The 16,494-nt window shown below is 51.8% G+C and overlaps 9 protein-coding genes across 9 annotated transcripts; 3 read left to right on the top strand and 6 right to left on the bottom strand.

The window, feature by feature from the left end:
• Positions 1 to 1,674: 1,674 nt before the first annotated feature.
• Positions 1,675 to 2,917, top strand: GLOTRDRAFT_30054 (acyltransferase-domain-containing protein; the record flags this gene model as incomplete). The annotated part of the gene is made up of 5 exons (XM_007861981.1): positions 1,675 to 1,839; positions 1,899 to 2,009; positions 2,068 to 2,268; positions 2,334 to 2,448; positions 2,496 to 2,917. 5 exons carry the CDS (start codon positions 1,675 to 1,677, stop codon positions 2,915 to 2,917), a joined length of 1,014 nt encoding a protein of 337 aa, XP_007860172.1.
• A 201-nt stretch (positions 2,918 to 3,118) lies between these two features.
• GLOTRDRAFT_124632 (uncharacterized protein) lies at positions 3,119 to 3,486 on the bottom strand (the record flags this gene model as incomplete). The annotated part of the gene is made up of 3 exons (XM_007863002.1): positions 3,119 to 3,260; positions 3,316 to 3,404; positions 3,460 to 3,486. 3 exons carry the CDS (start codon positions 3,484 to 3,486, stop codon positions 3,119 to 3,121), a joined length of 258 nt encoding a protein of 85 aa, XP_007861193.1.
• A 717-nt stretch (positions 3,487 to 4,203) lies between these two features.
• GLOTRDRAFT_113402 (uncharacterized protein) lies at positions 4,204 to 6,013 on the top strand (the record flags this gene model as incomplete). The annotated part of the gene is made up of 8 exons (XM_007863001.1): positions 4,204 to 4,522; positions 4,582 to 4,757; positions 4,810 to 4,881; positions 4,927 to 5,281; positions 5,332 to 5,457; positions 5,506 to 5,574; positions 5,623 to 5,706; positions 5,761 to 6,013. 8 exons carry the CDS (start codon positions 4,204 to 4,206, stop codon positions 5,922 to 5,924), a joined length of 1,365 nt encoding a protein of 454 aa, XP_007861192.1. The 3' UTR covers positions 5,925 to 6,013.
• A 99-nt stretch (positions 6,014 to 6,112) lies between these two features.
• GLOTRDRAFT_113401 (uncharacterized protein) lies at positions 6,113 to 7,997 on the bottom strand. The gene is made up of 2 exons (XM_007863000.1): positions 7,456 to 7,997; positions 6,113 to 7,404 (listed from the first exon to the last, which is right to left on the bottom strand). Exons 1-2 carry the CDS (start codon positions 7,802 to 7,804, stop codon positions 6,518 to 6,520), a joined length of 1,236 nt encoding a protein of 411 aa, XP_007861191.1. The 5' UTR covers positions 7,805 to 7,997; the 3' UTR covers positions 6,113 to 6,517.
• A 279-nt stretch (positions 7,998 to 8,276) lies between these two features.
• On the bottom strand, positions 8,277 to 9,793 carry GLOTRDRAFT_68913 (Formate/glycerate dehydrogenase catalytic domain-like protein). Its single transcript, XM_007862999.1, has 4 exons — positions 9,564 to 9,793; positions 9,030 to 9,506; positions 8,710 to 8,979; positions 8,277 to 8,654 (listed from the first exon to the last, which is right to left on the bottom strand). The coding sequence occupies exons 1-4, from the start codon at positions 9,719 to 9,721 to the stop codon at positions 8,453 to 8,455; spliced, it is 1,107 nt and encodes a 368-aa protein (XP_007861190.1). The 5' UTR covers positions 9,722 to 9,793; the 3' UTR covers positions 8,277 to 8,452.
• A 51-nt stretch (positions 9,794 to 9,844) lies between these two features.
• Positions 9,845 to 10,968, bottom strand: GLOTRDRAFT_113399 (NAD P-binding protein; the record flags this gene model as incomplete). Its single annotated transcript, XM_007862998.1, has 6 exons — positions 9,845 to 10,085; positions 10,148 to 10,173; positions 10,231 to 10,400; positions 10,452 to 10,534; positions 10,588 to 10,663; positions 10,717 to 10,968. The coding sequence occupies 6 exons, from the start codon at positions 10,966 to 10,968 to the stop codon at positions 9,895 to 9,897; spliced, it is 798 nt and encodes a 265-aa protein (XP_007861189.1). The 3' UTR covers positions 9,845 to 9,894.
• A 476-nt stretch (positions 10,969 to 11,444) lies between these two features.
• On the bottom strand, positions 11,445 to 12,720 carry GLOTRDRAFT_118945 (NAD P-binding protein). The gene is made up of 7 exons (XM_007862997.1): positions 12,462 to 12,720; positions 12,326 to 12,401; positions 12,197 to 12,279; positions 11,974 to 12,143; positions 11,898 to 11,923; positions 11,624 to 11,837; positions 11,445 to 11,560 (listed from the first exon to the last, which is right to left on the bottom strand). Exons 1-6 carry the CDS (start codon positions 12,702 to 12,704, stop codon positions 11,638 to 11,640), a joined length of 798 nt encoding a protein of 265 aa, XP_007861188.1. The 5' UTR covers positions 12,705 to 12,720; the 3' UTR covers positions 11,445 to 11,560; positions 11,624 to 11,637.
• A 200-nt stretch (positions 12,721 to 12,920) lies between these two features.
• On the top strand, positions 12,921 to 14,006 carry GLOTRDRAFT_90232 (uncharacterized protein; the record flags this gene model as incomplete). Its single annotated transcript, XM_007863374.1, has 6 exons — positions 12,921 to 13,034; positions 13,089 to 13,418; positions 13,470 to 13,506; positions 13,557 to 13,655; positions 13,708 to 13,866; positions 13,927 to 14,006. The coding sequence occupies 6 exons, from the start codon at positions 12,921 to 12,923 to the stop codon at positions 14,004 to 14,006; spliced, it is 819 nt and encodes a 272-aa protein (XP_007861565.1).
• A 101-nt stretch (positions 14,007 to 14,107) lies between these two features.
• GLOTRDRAFT_30199 (LexA/Signal peptidase) lies at positions 14,108 to 14,855 on the bottom strand (the record flags this gene model as incomplete). The annotated part of the gene is made up of 2 exons (XM_007861989.1): positions 14,108 to 14,746; positions 14,793 to 14,855. Coding segments are annotated over 2 exons (702 nt in total), but the record flags the coding sequence as incomplete, so codon positions are not given.
• Between the last annotated feature and the right edge of the window lie 1,639 nt (positions 14,856 to 16,494).

Genomic DNA, 16,494 nt, shown 5'->3' with positions numbered 1-16,494 from the left:
CCTCCAATATGGTTGCATGTGGCTGAAGCATGCTTCTTCCCTAGCGAGCAGGTTATACATTGTACAACCTCTCGCTGCTCCCGTACGTTGCACGAGATGTATCCTAGGGTGCTGATCCTTCAATTTTTGAGGTGTAGTTCATTTTTTCTTCCCGGTCTTCGACCGGGTATCTAAGTAAATGTGTCCGGCGGGTTCACGATACTAGCACCCGCAGGTCTCAAGTAGCTACAAGTAAACAATACCTATTGGCATTCTGATGACAGTAGTACTACTCTCCGGGGATTTTGTAGTCGTTCACGCTCAAGTTGAAACGCTGAAGTCGTATATGGTGCGCCTGCGCGAGACGCAGAGTGAGCGGTTCCCACGATTAGAACCCCGCACAATATCGAGGGTGGCTGCGACCGGAACTCTGGGTGCACAATGCCCCATGAGATGGCGCCTGCTTTGTGGTTAGTATATCCTATAGGTACAACATGCTAGAGTACTCAAACAAAATCTTTGGATTTTATTGTGCAGGAAATCCCCGTATACAAGTCACTCATGATATTGAGCTGAGTTTGAACTGTGCTAATGGTTCGGCAACTCCCGCCTCACGCTCACAATACCATGGCTGATACGCCCGCGCCGACACAAGTTCAGGAAATTTACATTATTTAACTTCTACTATAATATTGATTCTAGAAGCTCCGTAACGACTTAGACGAGATATCCCTGCCCCAGCGTTCCCCAAGCATCTGTCGCGAGCCACGCGAACTTGCCTCTTATAGATTTGAAACTCCGCTCAATATCAATATCATGCCTGGGAGTGAGTAACGCCCCCAATTCCACAGGCAGCCGGGGAATGCCTGACAGTGCCACCCTACATATTTGGAATTAATTTCTATCACACAAACAGTAATCCCCGACATAAGGGGTAATAGTTCCTATTTGTTGGTGGCGGTAAGATTTGGATCGGGCCACCTACCATTTATGAATAGTGCTCCTATTACATTTCGAGTAATTTGGGACGTAAGTGGTATAACCCCTGTTAAGCGCTCGCTTTCTCGATCGCCAGAGAGCCCTATACAACTACTGAACAGTAAACCGATTCTAGAGGAATCGGAATGTCATACGCGTATCGGATCGGCTCGAAATTGACACTGGCAATGTGGCATATGATAAAGCTGTTCTCAGCGATCGGGAAGCACTATATGTTTCCCTATATAGGGGAAACGCTAAAGAAGCGTGCTGGCGGGTTAGCTAACTACTGCGGCCTCTGAGACTGGTCCGCAAGGCCGACTCTGTTGTGTATCATATCCGCCTTGGACTGTATTATACTCTTCTCTGTATCTTGCTTGTGCAGAGGGTTTCTTGGCGTCTTTTGGTTATCATGGCGGCTGAGGCACCCGTGCCAGTGTACGCACTCCCTATCCCCTCGCGACCTTCAAGGACATGGGCCCAAGTACTCAACGGAATACTGTTCTTCATAATCTTCAATGTTGGGTGTATCATGATCAATGGCACACAGTTTGTCTTTCTGTTGCCCTTACGGTTTATACCACTGGATGTGGCCTGGAGACTTTACGAAGTGGGGGTTCGATATACCAAAGGCTCGTTTGGGACACTCCTCGGTGAGCAAGCTCTGTCTAGTCTTCAAAGTAATACGCTGCAGCTGAAGGACCGCCTGAAGTCCTCATGTGCCAGTGGTTTGCGCCGACTCAGCTGGCCGTTACCTTCGAGAAGGACGGGAACGGGCGATTCGCTGACGAAGAATTAGAAAGGATAGTAGTACGGGACCGCTCTGGCAGAGTCACCGAGTTGCGCCTGCCGGACAAGTCTGTACTCATAGCTAACCATCAGGTACATGCTTTGCGGGTCGTGCGTGTGGACAAGGCCTGTAATCTGACAGTTCTATGCAGATTTACGCAGACTGGTGGTATGCATGGTGTCTGATGTATTTCATGAATACCCACAGAGACGTGTTCATCGTTCTAAAGAAGAGTTTGAAGTGGATACCTGTCGTTGGCTGGGTGCGTGGCACACTCTACGGAATGTCTCGCAATCTCTCACTCGCATGGCATGGTCTAGGGTATGCAATTCTTCGATTTCATCTTCCTAGCTCGGTCATGGGCATCCGATAGATTGCATCTATCGGCTCAGCTTTCGCGATTGGGTCGGCGTGCAGAGATCCAGGACTTGCCCTTGTCTTTCCTGCTCTATCCCGAGGGCACCTTGGTCAGTGCAGACACGAGGCCCGTGAGCAAGAAATACGCAGATAAGTTAGGAGTTGTACGTGCCATATCAGGGCGCCAGCATCAATCCATTCCGTCAACTGACAGGATTTTGTTTTGAAGCCAGACATGATGCACACGTTACTTCCTCGGTCGACAGGACTTCAATATAGTTTACGATCCCTTGCCCCTCGCATCCCTAGCTTACAACTTTTGGATATTACCGTTGCATATCCAGGTATGCGTACGTGTGATATATCCTTGATTCGTGCTAACCCTACCAAGGGATACCGCGATTTGGCTACGGACAGTCCTATTACACCCTTCGGTCGATATTCCTTGACCGGATTCCCCCGCCGACCATCCATATGCACATCCGGCGCTTTAACGTAGCATCGGACGTGCCATTGGGAGATCTATCTTCTTCCAATCCGACGGTTTTGCCTAACGGCTCTGCCACTAGTGCAGTTGAAATTGAGGTGCCTGAAGCAGAGAAGGTCATATTCGAAGAGTGGCTCCGGGGAATATGGCGGGAGAAAGACCAGCTGATGGCCAAATATTTGGACACCGGCTCCTTTGCGTCGGAAGATGTTGTTGAGATTCCTCTGCAACTGCGTAGCAAGCACGAGATACTGGATGCATTTTGTTTCTTCACACCTGCTATGCTCGGCTGGACTTGGACGAAGTTCAGACAGTATGTTGTATAGTCACGTCTTTGTGTTCTGGGCAAGCTCTGGGGCTGCAATCTCTGTCCATGCCATTAAAGGTATAATATGTGGCATTATACACCGTGCTTAGGTATCCGTTTTTGTGCATGGACTCGGAACTCGTATACGTACACGGCAAACATTTGGCATTTGGACTGTCCCTATAAAATGTGCTCAGCTCAAGGCCAAGTAATAGGAGCGTCATGTGAATCCGCGATTGGCTCTCTGTTCCTCTATCCGTTTCACGATAAACACACTTGTGTCCAAGAACCTTTCCACGCAGTTGGCGAGGCAACCTTGTTCGCTACTGGAGAAAGAGGTCGATGGTGTCCCAGAGACGCACCTACCGAGAGCGATGAGTTATGCATAATAGCATGGGAATGTGAGAGCTAACGTACTTGTCCCAGCACTTGTTGGTGAAGTTTGCAATATTCTGCTGTAACTGGGACGAGGCTCGCAGTTGCTCAATGAACGTCTGCATCTCCTTCTGTTCGACATCCCTTACATCAGTCGCACTTGGAGACGCCAGTGTCACGACTTACCTGCGTCTCTTCGTTAAATTGGGACATCCTGAGAGGTTTTGATAGAGGCAATTGTGCAAGAGACTGCCACTGCTTCGCCACGAAGCCGGCGCACTCTAACGACTTGAGAAGTTCGCTGTATTAGGTAATCACAAGGATTTTTGCATCCGCGAATTGCTAATTTGGACGACCCTAGTGATCGAATTGGGATTAGTATACGTAAAGAACCTAGCCAAGTTACACTACAGTGTGGGTAAGCCGAAGCACCTCTTTTGTCCTGCCTTTGTTTTCCGCGCGGCCAGCTAATTTTTCTTTTGTGGCGATGGGCTGTCCCCAATCCGTCGAGTGTAGTAGGGAAGGTGAGGATTTTATCTGTCCACCTGGCTACCGTGATCAGTGTGTCTATCAGCCAACTCATGTGGCGTCTGTACTTTTAGGATGTGCTGTACACCTCTCCAGCTGATTGCTCAAGCCTTCTGATGATAATCGTGCGAATAGGTCCGCCCTCTTCAAGTCATCTGCACGTGAAAGAACTGTATAGATTTCTGCTTCCCCCCTTCCTGTGAAGAGGCTTACAATTCCGGCACCGCGTGTCCTAATCGCTCCTTTGTTTTCCGTATCTATTCTCGTCTTTTCCTCTCATGGACCCCGATCAAGGTGGTCCTTCAAGACAGCCCAATGTCCAGGGATGGGCTCCTCCGCAAGCAGAAACTGCGTAAGTCTTCTAGCTTGCTTTTATCTGAAGATCCGGCCACTCAAGACGGCATGAGCAGCTCGCAATATGTCCACCGGAAAACCGTACCAATCAAGCGCGGCGATGCTGAACCGCTTACTCGAAAGGACGTCCAGTTCGCTGTTCTTCACCATATATTTTCGGACACGGCGAGAGTCTTCACAGATCCATCACCCGGGAAGGCGGCCAACAAAGTGACCTTCGCCGATCTATACGTCAATGCGCTCTTCAACTCTAGCAAGTGTTCAAAGGTGTTGAAGGACAAGATGGTCGAGACGCCGCCTTTCGCACTGGAATTTGCGAAGATTTGCCTCCTGACCAACGTTGGTAGAATCAACACAACGATGGCCTGTACGCAGTGTCTTGAGTTTTTGAGTCTTTCCACGGCTCATAGTTTGTTGCCGCCCTAGTTTTCCCGGAAATGAAGACAGCGCTTAGATCATACCATCCGGTCCCTTCATTACAGAAAACGGATGGCAATGCACAGGATGCGCCCCGTATCAAAAACTGTCTAAAGGCTGCTTTGTTGCCCTCTGAATTCAAGAACGGACCGCCGTCTACTCCAGCTGAAGTGATCACAAAAGTAGTGAGTGGAGCTCGTCTCATCACTGCACCTTCTGTTCATCTCCCGGCCAAAGCAATCTGGACAGAAACCTCCGACTAGTGTAGTTAATCTAATTTTTGTCCTAGCGAACCATGCCTCCGTGAGAGCCGCGAAACCTTCTTCTGGCGTCTAATCTAACTTTCGGCACTAGTCTCTGCCCCACTTCGACCCACCCACGGACTTCCTGGATCTCTTCATGCCGGTTGAATTGTCCTCGGCTTCGCGCGCGCGTGCTTTCCTTTGGCTCATCTTCCACTATCTCGAAGGCACAGATGTACCAAATCCCTTTTGCGACGAGTACGCTCGACAACATCCGGGAAAGGTCCCCCGTCTTCGTCATATCACGCCCAGGGAAATGGAGGAGGAAAATATGGATCCCCCTGACGAGATCGAATGGGGCAGAAAAATGTCTCAGCTTAGGAGCCAATTCTTACAGAAGCTCGTGAACCAGACGGAGCATGAGAGACGCAGCATCCCCTCGCCTGCCCCTCCGCCTCTCCAGAGGGGTGCGTGCATAGTTTTACGACGAAGCGTGGTCAGCTGAAGTTCCCTTTAGATCTTGCACCTAGGAGGCACCGAACCCAACATCCTCCCGTGCACCAAGGTAGTAGAGGAGAGACGTTTCACCACTACGTACCCAAAGAGCGGGAACAACTCAAACCTCGGAATCCTCAGCCTAGAGGTCCGTGCACTCCTTTCGTGTTAAGGCGATTGATCTTATGTCCGACAGCCCCTGCCCCCACAGCCCCTGCGCAAGGGAGCGGAGGGCTCGGGGATGCAGAACGCTCCATGCTACAGCGTACGTGTCACTTGGGTTGTTATAGTCTGCGGACTGACGTCAAAGCAGAGGCCTGGTTCTCAGTGAACACGGCGGACCCATTGATGGACTCCGACGAAGAATACGTCGACGAAAACATGCGTCTAGAGCTACGTGAGTACACCCGTTGTAATATAAATTGCATTCTCTAAAATGTTAGTCTTGCAGAACGTCGACTCAGTGTTATTACCAGGCTGCGAGGGAAGTCCGCGACTCCTTCACCACCGCCCGAAGAAGGAGGATATCGTGCTGGTGCCGAAGGTGAAGAGGGACAGGATTTTGAGCCACCACGCACTTTCACGGGTCAGTGGCAGCAAGCACAATGGGACTAATCTCTCGGCAACTTTGAGAAAATGGATATGGACAATTCTCCGACAGCAGGAACTGGTCATTTGTATCGCTACCCACATTCTAAAGGAACGTAGAGCTTGCAGAACCTGGCACTGGAATTTGAGACCCATTCTGACGCTATGAAGCCGACGCACGTGTAAGACGGGCGAAACTAGACGATATTAATTTTGCTTGACCTAATTTTCTTCTGTGGCAGCATATCGACACCAAGAACCAGTCTGATGATATCTACTACACGAATGTGTACATCGTAGTGATGCCGGCACGATATTCCGTGGGGGTGAAGATTGGGGCACAGCCCGTATCCTCGAGCTAGTGGGTAATGAGTGAGAGGTACTGCAAGGAACATGAAAAGGTAGGCGCAGCCTGAAGAAATCAGCTAGTCCTACAAACACATTGGAGTCTCCTTCTCTTCCCCCTTCCACCTCCGGCAAAGTACAAACACCCGCAGCGAAGAAAGGAATAAGAGTATAAAGGGGTAAAAAGGGTCAATCGAAGAATAAAGATACATGGGCATCCCGAGAATCCTTTGGTTCATTGTCATTTGCAAGATTATAAGAGAAGCGGAGAGTCCTTAGAACCCGCCGGGCAAATCCAAGACGGGGTGCATGAAACCTTCTCTTCGCCTTTGGACCAACTCGGCGGGCGCGCTGTGCCGCCTCCCCGACTTCCTATCGTCCTCCACATCGCGACCGTTCAGGCCCTGCAGCGAGTGGGCATCCAAGTGCAGTTCGACCGTGCGGCGCCGCAGGGTCGACAGCATGTCACTTGCCTTGCGAGCGCGAGCGGTGAGAGCCTGGAGGTTAGACTCAGTCAAGTCAACCGGGGACGTGGTCGACGTTCGAGGGACTACCGTCGTCGTAATTGTAATCTTCGGGGTCAACGGTGCTCCCGGAGACCTAGGCGGCAGCTGGTGCAAGTGCTGCGGCTGAGGCGAGACGGGCTCAGGCACCGCAGGAACAGTGTTGCGAGCGGGGAACTGAAGTCTACCGACACCGATAGGAAGGTTGCGCCGGGGCTTCGGCGCCGGAGCCTCTGCACGAGCAGGCGACTTCTGTCTATTCACGCGGCCGCGCAAGAAGTCAGGCAGAGGGATCGGCGATCGGCGAGTCGCACGGGGTTCACGCTGGGGAGCGACATGGCCATGGGAGCTCAGATGAGCGGTGATCTGGTCCAGAGACGGCAATGGCTTGGCAAACGAAGGGGACATAGGCTTCTTGACCTGAGTGGCGTACTCCTTGGGCAAACGGAAGTCGACTTGCTCGACCCAAGGCTCCCTGGCGGGGAACCCGGATGGGTTCTCTTGAATGGACTCGAAGACGGCCAACGGAGACACAAGCCCCGGGGACGGTAAGGTGTAGTGGAAAATGGCCGGCGACTCCGGCGGGGTCTTGGGCAGACCCGTGGCGGTAGGAGACGGGGGAGCTTGGATCTTCGAGAGAAAGACTGCGCGCCTCTCCACTGCAGCAGATAGTCAACAGACATATCAGGAGATCATAGGTATGGGCGTACTTTGCTTGCTCTTGTGAGCCTTCAAAGCTATCTCCTTGCGCAAATCAAGGGATTTCTTGGCGCCCACGGCGGTATTACGCTCGCGTGAGGACCTCAGGAGCGCCTCGAAGCGGTCGCGGTCAAGGCCCTTCCCGACAGGCGCATCTGCAGGACGCAGGGGCGACAACTGTCTATGCACCTTGGGAGACGCCGTGCAGGGTGGTGACAAAAGGGTGGGCCTGTAACCATCGTCGTCATCCTGCGTAAGAGGACTCAACGACGCGAAGGGAGAATAGGGCTCCTTGCGAGGCTCATCGGGGGGAGCAAAGGAGATGTGGATTTCGGGGACCGGGGAGACTGGGTATTCCATGATCTAGAAGGACGATTGACGAGAAGAGGTTTGCTGCGGATATTATTACGGAGGGGATTAGGAGGGCGACCAGCACCGGTGTAATTTGGAAAGTAAATTGCACAAGTCGTAGTCGGGCCCGAATAAAGAAAGAAAGAGAGACCAGAAACCCACAGCAGAGGAGGAAGAGGACTGGAGAAAAGAAAGAGGCTGCCGCCACGCTGCTTTGACGGCTGCTAATTACATACAAACAGCGATGGTACTTGGCTACAACCGTAACCTCGGCCTTGTATATTTATCACTGACACCGACTGCGTATCTTGGCTCTGGCTCCCGCTGCTGCATCTTTCCCTGCTCTGGCAGTAGTTCCAGCCGGTCTGCGTGTTCCTGCCAGAGATCATGGCATGGCCGTCGCTGCGTTCTCTGCGCAGTCAATCGCGAGACACATATGCCCAAGCCGGCCTCCGTACACCTCCAACTCCCTCCTTGGCGACGACCTCGCACGCTGATCGTATTTTTGCGTCCGTGCGCGGTTGCTACCAGTACATCATATCACAAAGCGATTCTATCATAGTACGATGTTTCTGATTCATTACACTACGATTCTGTACTATCAGGGTGACGGAACTCTAGGCAGTTCTCGTCTTTTCGCGACAGAGCACTCGCTGCTTAAAGTCCTTCTGCTTTGACGGCCTCGGCCAGCTTGCGCTTGAACAGCTCTTCTGCCTCGACCCACACTCGCGCTGTCTTCCTATTGGGGAACTCTAACAGAGATGGCAGCAAGTCGCTGCTGAACTGTTCCGAAGCCTCTCGGGGCAGCAGTGTCGGTAAGTGGTCAATCGAGATAACGGACAACGGGGGATTTTCAGGTCTACAAATCGGATGAGAATCAGTTATAACCGCGGTGAGCCGTTGCGATGACATACCCAACATCGACCGGGACCGTCGGCTCCGAGAAAGTTGTGTTGATATTGTATATTGGTATGGGGTTGAAAGGATTGGTGGTGTCGCAGCTAACGTCTACGACGACACTCAACCGCCTCTGTTTACCCGCAGCCCGAATTTGGTCCGCGGTCAAGAACGGAGGGATCGAGGACGACAGATAGATGCAGTTGACGAATATATCAACGTCCAGAATTTCGCTGAAAGGACCACCCTTAGCTGTCTCTGCCATGTCCCATTTGAGGATGTCGTCCCTGTCGACGATCAGGTTTGTGACAATCAGGATCTGTCGGGATGGACTCACTCTGCCAAGCCAATCTTCCTAAGCAAATCCACGGCCCCTCGCCCACATCTACCCAACGCGCCAATAACAAGGGCCCTAACACCCTTCCCACTGCCGCCCAGTTTCTCCTTCACGTCTTTCACCATCTCACCCTCGTTCGCGTATGGCTCTAATTGTCCCAGGTTCTTGCTCTGCCTGCGTGCAGCAACTGCCAAGGCACCTGCGGCAGCACCTGCAAACCCCGCATGGAACCCGAATGCGGCGACGCGCCTACCCTGCTCGTCCTGAAGGAACTCGAGATCGTACAACGTCCCTCCACCTTTGTGAAAACGCGCCAGGACTTGTGACCAACCCGCTTGGTTCTTATAGCAATGTGCGAATTGGATGTGCGTCTGGGCAATAGGGTCAGAGGACGCCGGGAGCTCCTTGAGGCCAATGATGGGGATGGATGTAGGAGCACTGGGCCATGAGTTGTTCTCGACTAGTTTGCAGCCCACTCTACGTATGATCTCCGACTCAGGATACAATGTGCGATGCCTGCGTCTTCAGACTCACGCTTCGTACTCCGAATCGTCGAAGATCCTCTGCTCGTCCCGCTCGACTATGATCTCGAAACCCGCATCTATTAGCTTCTTGGCGGTGGTAGGCGTCAGCGCCGCTCGTCTTTCGAACTCCTTCTTTTCGCAACGTAACCAGAACGCCGGCTTGGACATGATGGCAAGTGGGAAGATGAACGATGACTAGAGTAGCCCGGAATCACTTAAAATCGCGACTCTGTTTGACTCGATAGGAGTTGATAGACCGGTTTGGGGCAAATTATCTTACACTCGTCACGTGAAAGGAGGATTTCGGACGTGTCGGACAATGCAAGCCTGTACTACATTTGCTACCATGTCTTCCACACTTCCATGGTCTGGTGTACGACGTCTTCCTTGCCCTTTTCAAATCTTTCATATTGCTCCCTAGAGAGGCCGACGGCGATTGTCCTGTCCCCTCTCTTCAGACCCTCCATGACATCGTGCACGAACATCTCAAGCGGCATCCAATATTTGGCCACTTTCCCTGTATTTCCGGCGGCTGCCCAGGGTAACGATGGGATCAGTATTCGCATCCGAGTCAAAGAATCCAAGGAGACTTACTGTCGTGCAGCTCTGATTCAACAAGGCTATTCTCGGTGTTGTTAGCTCGGGAGATGACGGTAAGCCAATGCACAGAAACGCACGGAGGCATTATTTCCATTATGTGGACATTGGTATCCTTCAGCTGCTCGTTGAGAGACAGACTCAGACTATGCAAAGCAGCCTTGGTTGCAGAGTAGCAAGGGGTCCACGCGCCGGGCGCAATGCCTAGATTCGACGTGATTGGAACGATAAAACAGGGCTGACCCTGTTCCTGCTAGAGCATCAGTGTCTTGAGACAGACCAAGGAGAGGAGCCAGCTTACCCCAAGCTTGAAGAAATGCGGAAGCAAGTACGTGATTAATGTCACTATCATAACGTAGTTCAGATTCAATTCGCTATAGAATTCTGGGTAGCCATCAGGTGAGTAGCAGCAGCAATTTTGGAAGACACAGTCTTACTCTTCAAGTCTATGGTCTCCGGTTTGGCGAAATCGAACTCCTGTTGCACTGCGGCGGAGAACACTATGGTGTCCAACTAGGATGCGCATTTCATCAACACTTATTAAGTGCAGCGCAAGGCCCTCGTACCTGTGGATATCGCTCCAGGAGGTCATCTACGAACGCTTTCAAGCTCTTTGCATCGGTGTTCGCGTCGAATTGGATAGTCTCCAGACCTGTCTTGCACAGCTCGTCGAGACGTTGCTGGCGTCGACCAGATACGACCACGGTAGGTTTCGAGGGCAACGAGTGGATGCTAGCGGCCAAGGCCCTTCCTATACCTGCGGTTGCCCCGATCACCAGCACGCACTTGCTATCGGCAATCCCTGGCGTGGCGGACATGACTGCGGCACTCCGGACGGCGATAAGGAAATGCTTTGAAGTAGCGTCCAGGAGGACATGGACTCTACGACCATTTATACGTCAAGTCCACAGGCGAATGCCCGGCCGCAAGTTCGAGAAGCCCTGGGAGCTTCGCTCTCGAGTGACCTCCAGCAAGCCTGCTACCCATGCTTAATCCCACCTATCACGGTCTACAAATCCTATGGTACTGTCTCCACCCGCGAAGTACGCCCGTGACGTTCCTTCAGCACCATGTCGTACCATATCTACCATATCTGTATCCCAGTTTCTCTCGTTCTCGATTGGCATTCCGCGAATGGTTTGTTGTTTGTTGTAATGGAGTTAGTGCGGGACTAAACCGAGCGCCGCCCGAGATATGGAGCAGAATCGTAGGAGTCATTGTCAACGAAACATGGTATATGCTCACGGCAGGTGCACCGGTGAGCGCTTGAGCGCCGGCGCATCATGGCATGCATCTCGGTAACCATAATAATCCTATCAATTTTTGATTGGGCATCCTACACCGACCAGTACTCTATGCTATCCTACGACGCATATCACTCTTGGATATGGTAATGGCAGGAGATTGTCTCTATGGAGAGAACGTCAGGTAAAGTCACGATACGTGCGACAGAGATATCCAGGGTATACAGACCATGTACCGCATCTTTAAGACGAATTCAAGCTTTGGATGAATTTGAAGGATCCCCGAGCTATCTCATCCTTGCCCTTTTCGAATTTCTCGAAGTTATCCGCAGTCTGGCCGATGGGGATGAAAGTATCGCCGCGCAAGAGGCCATCCACTTCATGCTTAGTGTACTCATCCAGAGGCATCCAAACTTTGGAAAGAACTGGAGTCTTGCCTTGATCTGCTTATGAATTAGATCAGGAGCCCAACTGCCAGAGTTTGTACGGAAACGGAAACGTACGGTCATGAAGCTCAGACTCCACCAGCCTGGGGCGGGTTCAGCTACTGCCTAACTCAAGTATAAAGGTGGGACTCACGGTGGCATGATCTCCATGACATGGACGCCAGTTCCCCTAAGCTGCTCATTCAGAGAGATGCTGTAACTATGCAGAGCAGCCTTGGTTGCAGAGTAGCATGGAACCCAAGGTCCAGGCACTATTCCGAGGCCGGATGTGATTGGGACGATAAAGCATGGCTGGCCCTTGGACTGGCAGGGGAAGATCAGGGTACAATTTCCTCGGAAAGGACAGGGAGACTCACTGCGACTTTGAGGAAATGGGGCAGGAAGTACGTTATCATCGTAACGATGGCGGTGTAGTTAGTGTTTAGTTCGCTCACGAGTTCTATGGAAATTAGTTGGTTACAGTGTAACAGGAGGAATGTACGCACTGTCCAGATCGACCGTTTCGGGCTTGGTGAAATCGAACTCGTGCTGAATACCGGCCGAGAAAATGACTGCATCGACCTGGCATTGGGGCGTGTTGTGAGACATCCAGTCACAGGGGGGCAGCGGGATTTGACACACCTCTGGGTATTTGCTGACAATGGAGTCGACGAACTGCTTGAGGCCAGCCCGATCGGTGTCGATATTGACCATGGCAGTCTCGAATCCCTCTTTTGCCAGCTCATTTAATCTCTCTTGTCGACGACCGGTGACAATGACCTTGGGCTTGGATGGGAGGGCCTTGAGGCTCTTAGCCAGGGCCCTGCCTATGCCGGCGGTCGCGCCGACGACGAGGATGCATTTACTGTCACCAATGTTAGGCATGATACTACGGGGCGAAAGACTGTGAAGCACCTTGAACTGGAGCGTTTGGTTACCTAAGTATATGTCGAATGCGTTCTGCAGCTAAGTTTGAGATCAGGATGTGTAATCAGATACCAAGTAATACGCGGATCTATGACTTCATTCACTTCACGCGCTGGCGCGTCAGTACATACTGTACTACACTGGAAGCAGGCCGGCCCGACCTGCTCGGGCAAGATGACAGAGAACAATCACTTGGTCCAATCCGATCCTGACGGTTCTGAACTCTCTGGAGGGCCTTGCGATGTCACCGAACCGGACAGAAAGGTTGAGGATGAGAAAGCTATCCAGGTAGCAATCGATATCGTGTCCTGTTGTACCTCCAATGACTGACGGACCGACAAGCAATCTCTCCAAGAAGCCGAGGAATTGAAACTCGAGGGCAATGACTACTTCCGAGCTGGAAAATGGACCGAGGCACTGAATGCTTACCGAACTGGGCTGGGACGATTACCACGACGCAAGAAGAACCTGACGTCCAAAAAGGGGAAGGAGCGGGAGAGAGACTTGACAAGTGGTTTGGACGAGGACGACGACCAGGGGGATGATCGCCCATTAGCCACGGGCAACGAGGATGGGCAGGAGCCGCAACCTCCCCTCACTGAAGTGGAGAAGGAATGTGCCAAGGTTCGAGCTGTTCTGAGTGCGAACATAGGCGCATGTCACATGAAATTGGTGCGTATGCATTTATCCAGACCGTTCATAGCTTACATTCAGTCGTGACAGGAAGAGTATAAGGAGGCTGTCGCGGCTTGTACTGAAGGTGTGCTCCAGTCACGGACGGACGACCCGAACGTACTGACGTTTGTTCAGCATTGCTGGATGACCCTGGCTACGTCAAAGCTTTGCAAAGGCGCGCTGCTTGCAACCAGAAGATTGGTACATGGTCGTCACTAACAAGTGCACAAGAAGGTAACGAGTTTCGCATTACCCTCTGAACAGTGTCTCAATTGAGCTGCCTCAGATTACACTGCGCTCTTAAGTGTGTTGCCTCCTTCGTCGCATGAAATCGGGGAGATGCGTCGAGCTCTACAGAGTATCAAACCTCGGATTGAAGCAGCACAGAAGGCCGAGATGGCGGAGATGATGGATAAGCTCAAAGGGCTCGGCAATAGTGTCCTAGGTGAATCAATCCGAATCCATTATACAGATATCCACACCGCATACTGACGCATTCTCCAAGGGCACTTCGGTCTTTCTACAGACAACTTCAAGTTCGAGCCAAACGGGCAGGGTGGTTACTCCATGAATTTCGTGAGATGAGTCCCGCCGTTAAGCATCCCATGCGAGGCCACGAGGAAGGCTCAGAGACGCTTTCATCTTGTATAATAAACTGCTTTCACGAGGAATGGCTAGGTTGATCCTCATAACGCATTGAAGTATCGCTGGTCTGGCCTAGTACTTACCACACTCTGAGATCTGATGATTATGAACACTTGTCCGTGAGAAACCAACTGGGACCCGCTCAGATATGATACCATGTCGATTGAGCCAGCCGTCATAGCGTTCTGGGGAACTGATATGAGGACAGAGGTGCATTCCACGCGAGCTTTAGTCGATGATGGCGAAGGGATTACGGAATATAGTCCATGATCGCAATGGCCATACCTTGAAAGAGGTTGGTGATAGAGCGCACCAAGCAATGTGATATACAAACGTACCCTGGCTACCAGCTTCCCACGTATCAGCGCACTAGACACAGGACCGTAATCCCTCGAATCTCTGGATGCAGCAGCGTTATCTCCCGACAGCCAGTAATGCCCCTTCGGTACCACAACATGCTCCGTCGAGGGCGCTTTCTCTCCGGTGGGGTCAACGCATACGATATCCCCAGGAAGACCGACGACGCGTTTACACACTATACGTCCTGGATCGATGGGCGAGGTATAAGTCACGAGATCTCCACGAGCGATGCTTTTCGGATTCAGGCGGTAACCAAGACTGTTTTCAACAAGTAGCTCCCCTTGCACCGCGAGCGTAGGCAACATGGACGGACCATAAGCCTAGAATGTGTATTAGCACTTATGGGCGGCTGCATCGCTTCGTGACACGTACATGCCTGATCCCCCCAATATATCGTTGAAATAGATGCGTCGCGCATGCAATATTAATGAACTATACCGAGAGCTCAATTCTGAGTTAGGCTAAAATGTAGGACGAGACTCGCGAACAATGAGAACCCCATATCCCAATTTCCTGCCCGCGGGCAGCCAAGCCTGCCATTTTATCCTGGTCATAACCGGAGGGCCTGATACGTCTCCCAAGAAGCAAGCAAGTAAGAAAGGTACGTAGGCAGATAAACAAACGCAAATAACGCGTGGACGCGTCGGGACTCATTAGCACGGCGATTCCCGAACCACTTGCCGTACAAGCGTAAGCCTCGAGAGATGTTGCTGCGCGTTCTTCCAACGTTTCTTGGCCCTTGCCCTATCCGAGAGATATCTCTTTCATCGATCTTTGCGAAGAATGGATTACTTCGTCATATATCGTGCCCGGGCTAAGCGTCTCGAAGAGGAGACTGATCGGCCCGGAGGCGAGTCTGATGAATTCGTCTGTGCGGTTGAACCGACCTGTATGGTTATCGCTCCGCATTGAGAGTCAGGTATCTGCAGATTTTCTGAGCTAGCCCTCTTACTCCCTATACTGACATCAGTATGACCCTCTTTGGTGTGGCTACCAGAGATATCGTCAAGAAGGCGTTGAAGAGTCACCCGAAAAGTTTGATCGCCAGATCCGCCCGGAGTGGTGCTCCAGTTTACCAATACATACACAAGTCCGATCTTCATGGGTGTCAGCACCTTTCAAGCGCATCACTTGGGAGAAGCAGAAAACTGGGATCCAACAGTTATTTCTTCGACAGGCGTCCCAGACGCTCTATAGTTCCGAACGCAGGGCTGATCAGTTACCGAGGCTGGATGAAGGTCATTCAATGGTGCCATATGTACGAGACGCCTTTCGCAGTCACCGAGTATGCTGAGCAGTCTAGGCTCGTAACCACCCTCTACAACAGATTGAGGCAGAATCTATGTTGTAGAGGCTGGTGCATTTGGCGTGGGAATCCAGTATACGCGTCGTTATCTTCCTGCCGCAGCCCTGCCGTTGCTGCCGACGTCCGCCGAACCCTGCCTAAGTCTGCCGAATGCGCCTTTCGTAGTCGAGTAAGAACCCTGGTAGTCCAATACAACCAGCTTTATAGTGTCATTAGAAATGTTGTAGTCGGACTACAAGTCGCGCCGGCTGCGAAGTGAATCTGATCATAGGAAAGTTTACGGTCTTAATCGGATTACATAAGCAACTCCCGCCACCGCTGCAAGTCAAGCTCGGGAGGCGGGCAGATGCAGCCTCCTCCATGAGGGTACGGTAGGGTAGAAAATTCGGAATAAAATTTATTTGAACTATAGTACATGTGCAGCTACGGTACAGTGCAGCTAAGTAAGGAATAAATACCAGGAGCAAGCAAGTAGGTCAGCTAAAGCTCGGGGCAAGCCACAGATCTGGGTGCCGAGTGGACTGTGATGCCGCGGTTGGGACTGTGAATTTCCCGACCCGAACCTAGCTGAGGAGGGGGTCGATTTTGGCGCGCGCCCGCGCCAAATCGCGTCACGACGCGATTTCCGCTGGCGAAATTCACAGTCCATAGCCTTGGCATTTACAGTCCCTCGGGTAGATATCTGGTTACCTCACCCGCGCGTTCGTAGGGTTCCCGAGCGCCTGATGTGCTTCTTTGACCCTCAAATATTACTAACAATAG

This window comes from Gloeophyllum trabeum, assembly GCF_000344685.1.
Source record: "Gloeophyllum trabeum ATCC 11539 unplaced genomic scaffold GLOTRscaffold_00001, whole genome shotgun sequence".
Classification (NCBI taxonomy): domain Eukaryota; kingdom Fungi; phylum Basidiomycota; class Agaricomycetes; order Gloeophyllales; family Gloeophyllaceae; genus Gloeophyllum; species Gloeophyllum trabeum.
This window is presented reverse-complemented; position numbering and strand designations above follow the sequence as displayed.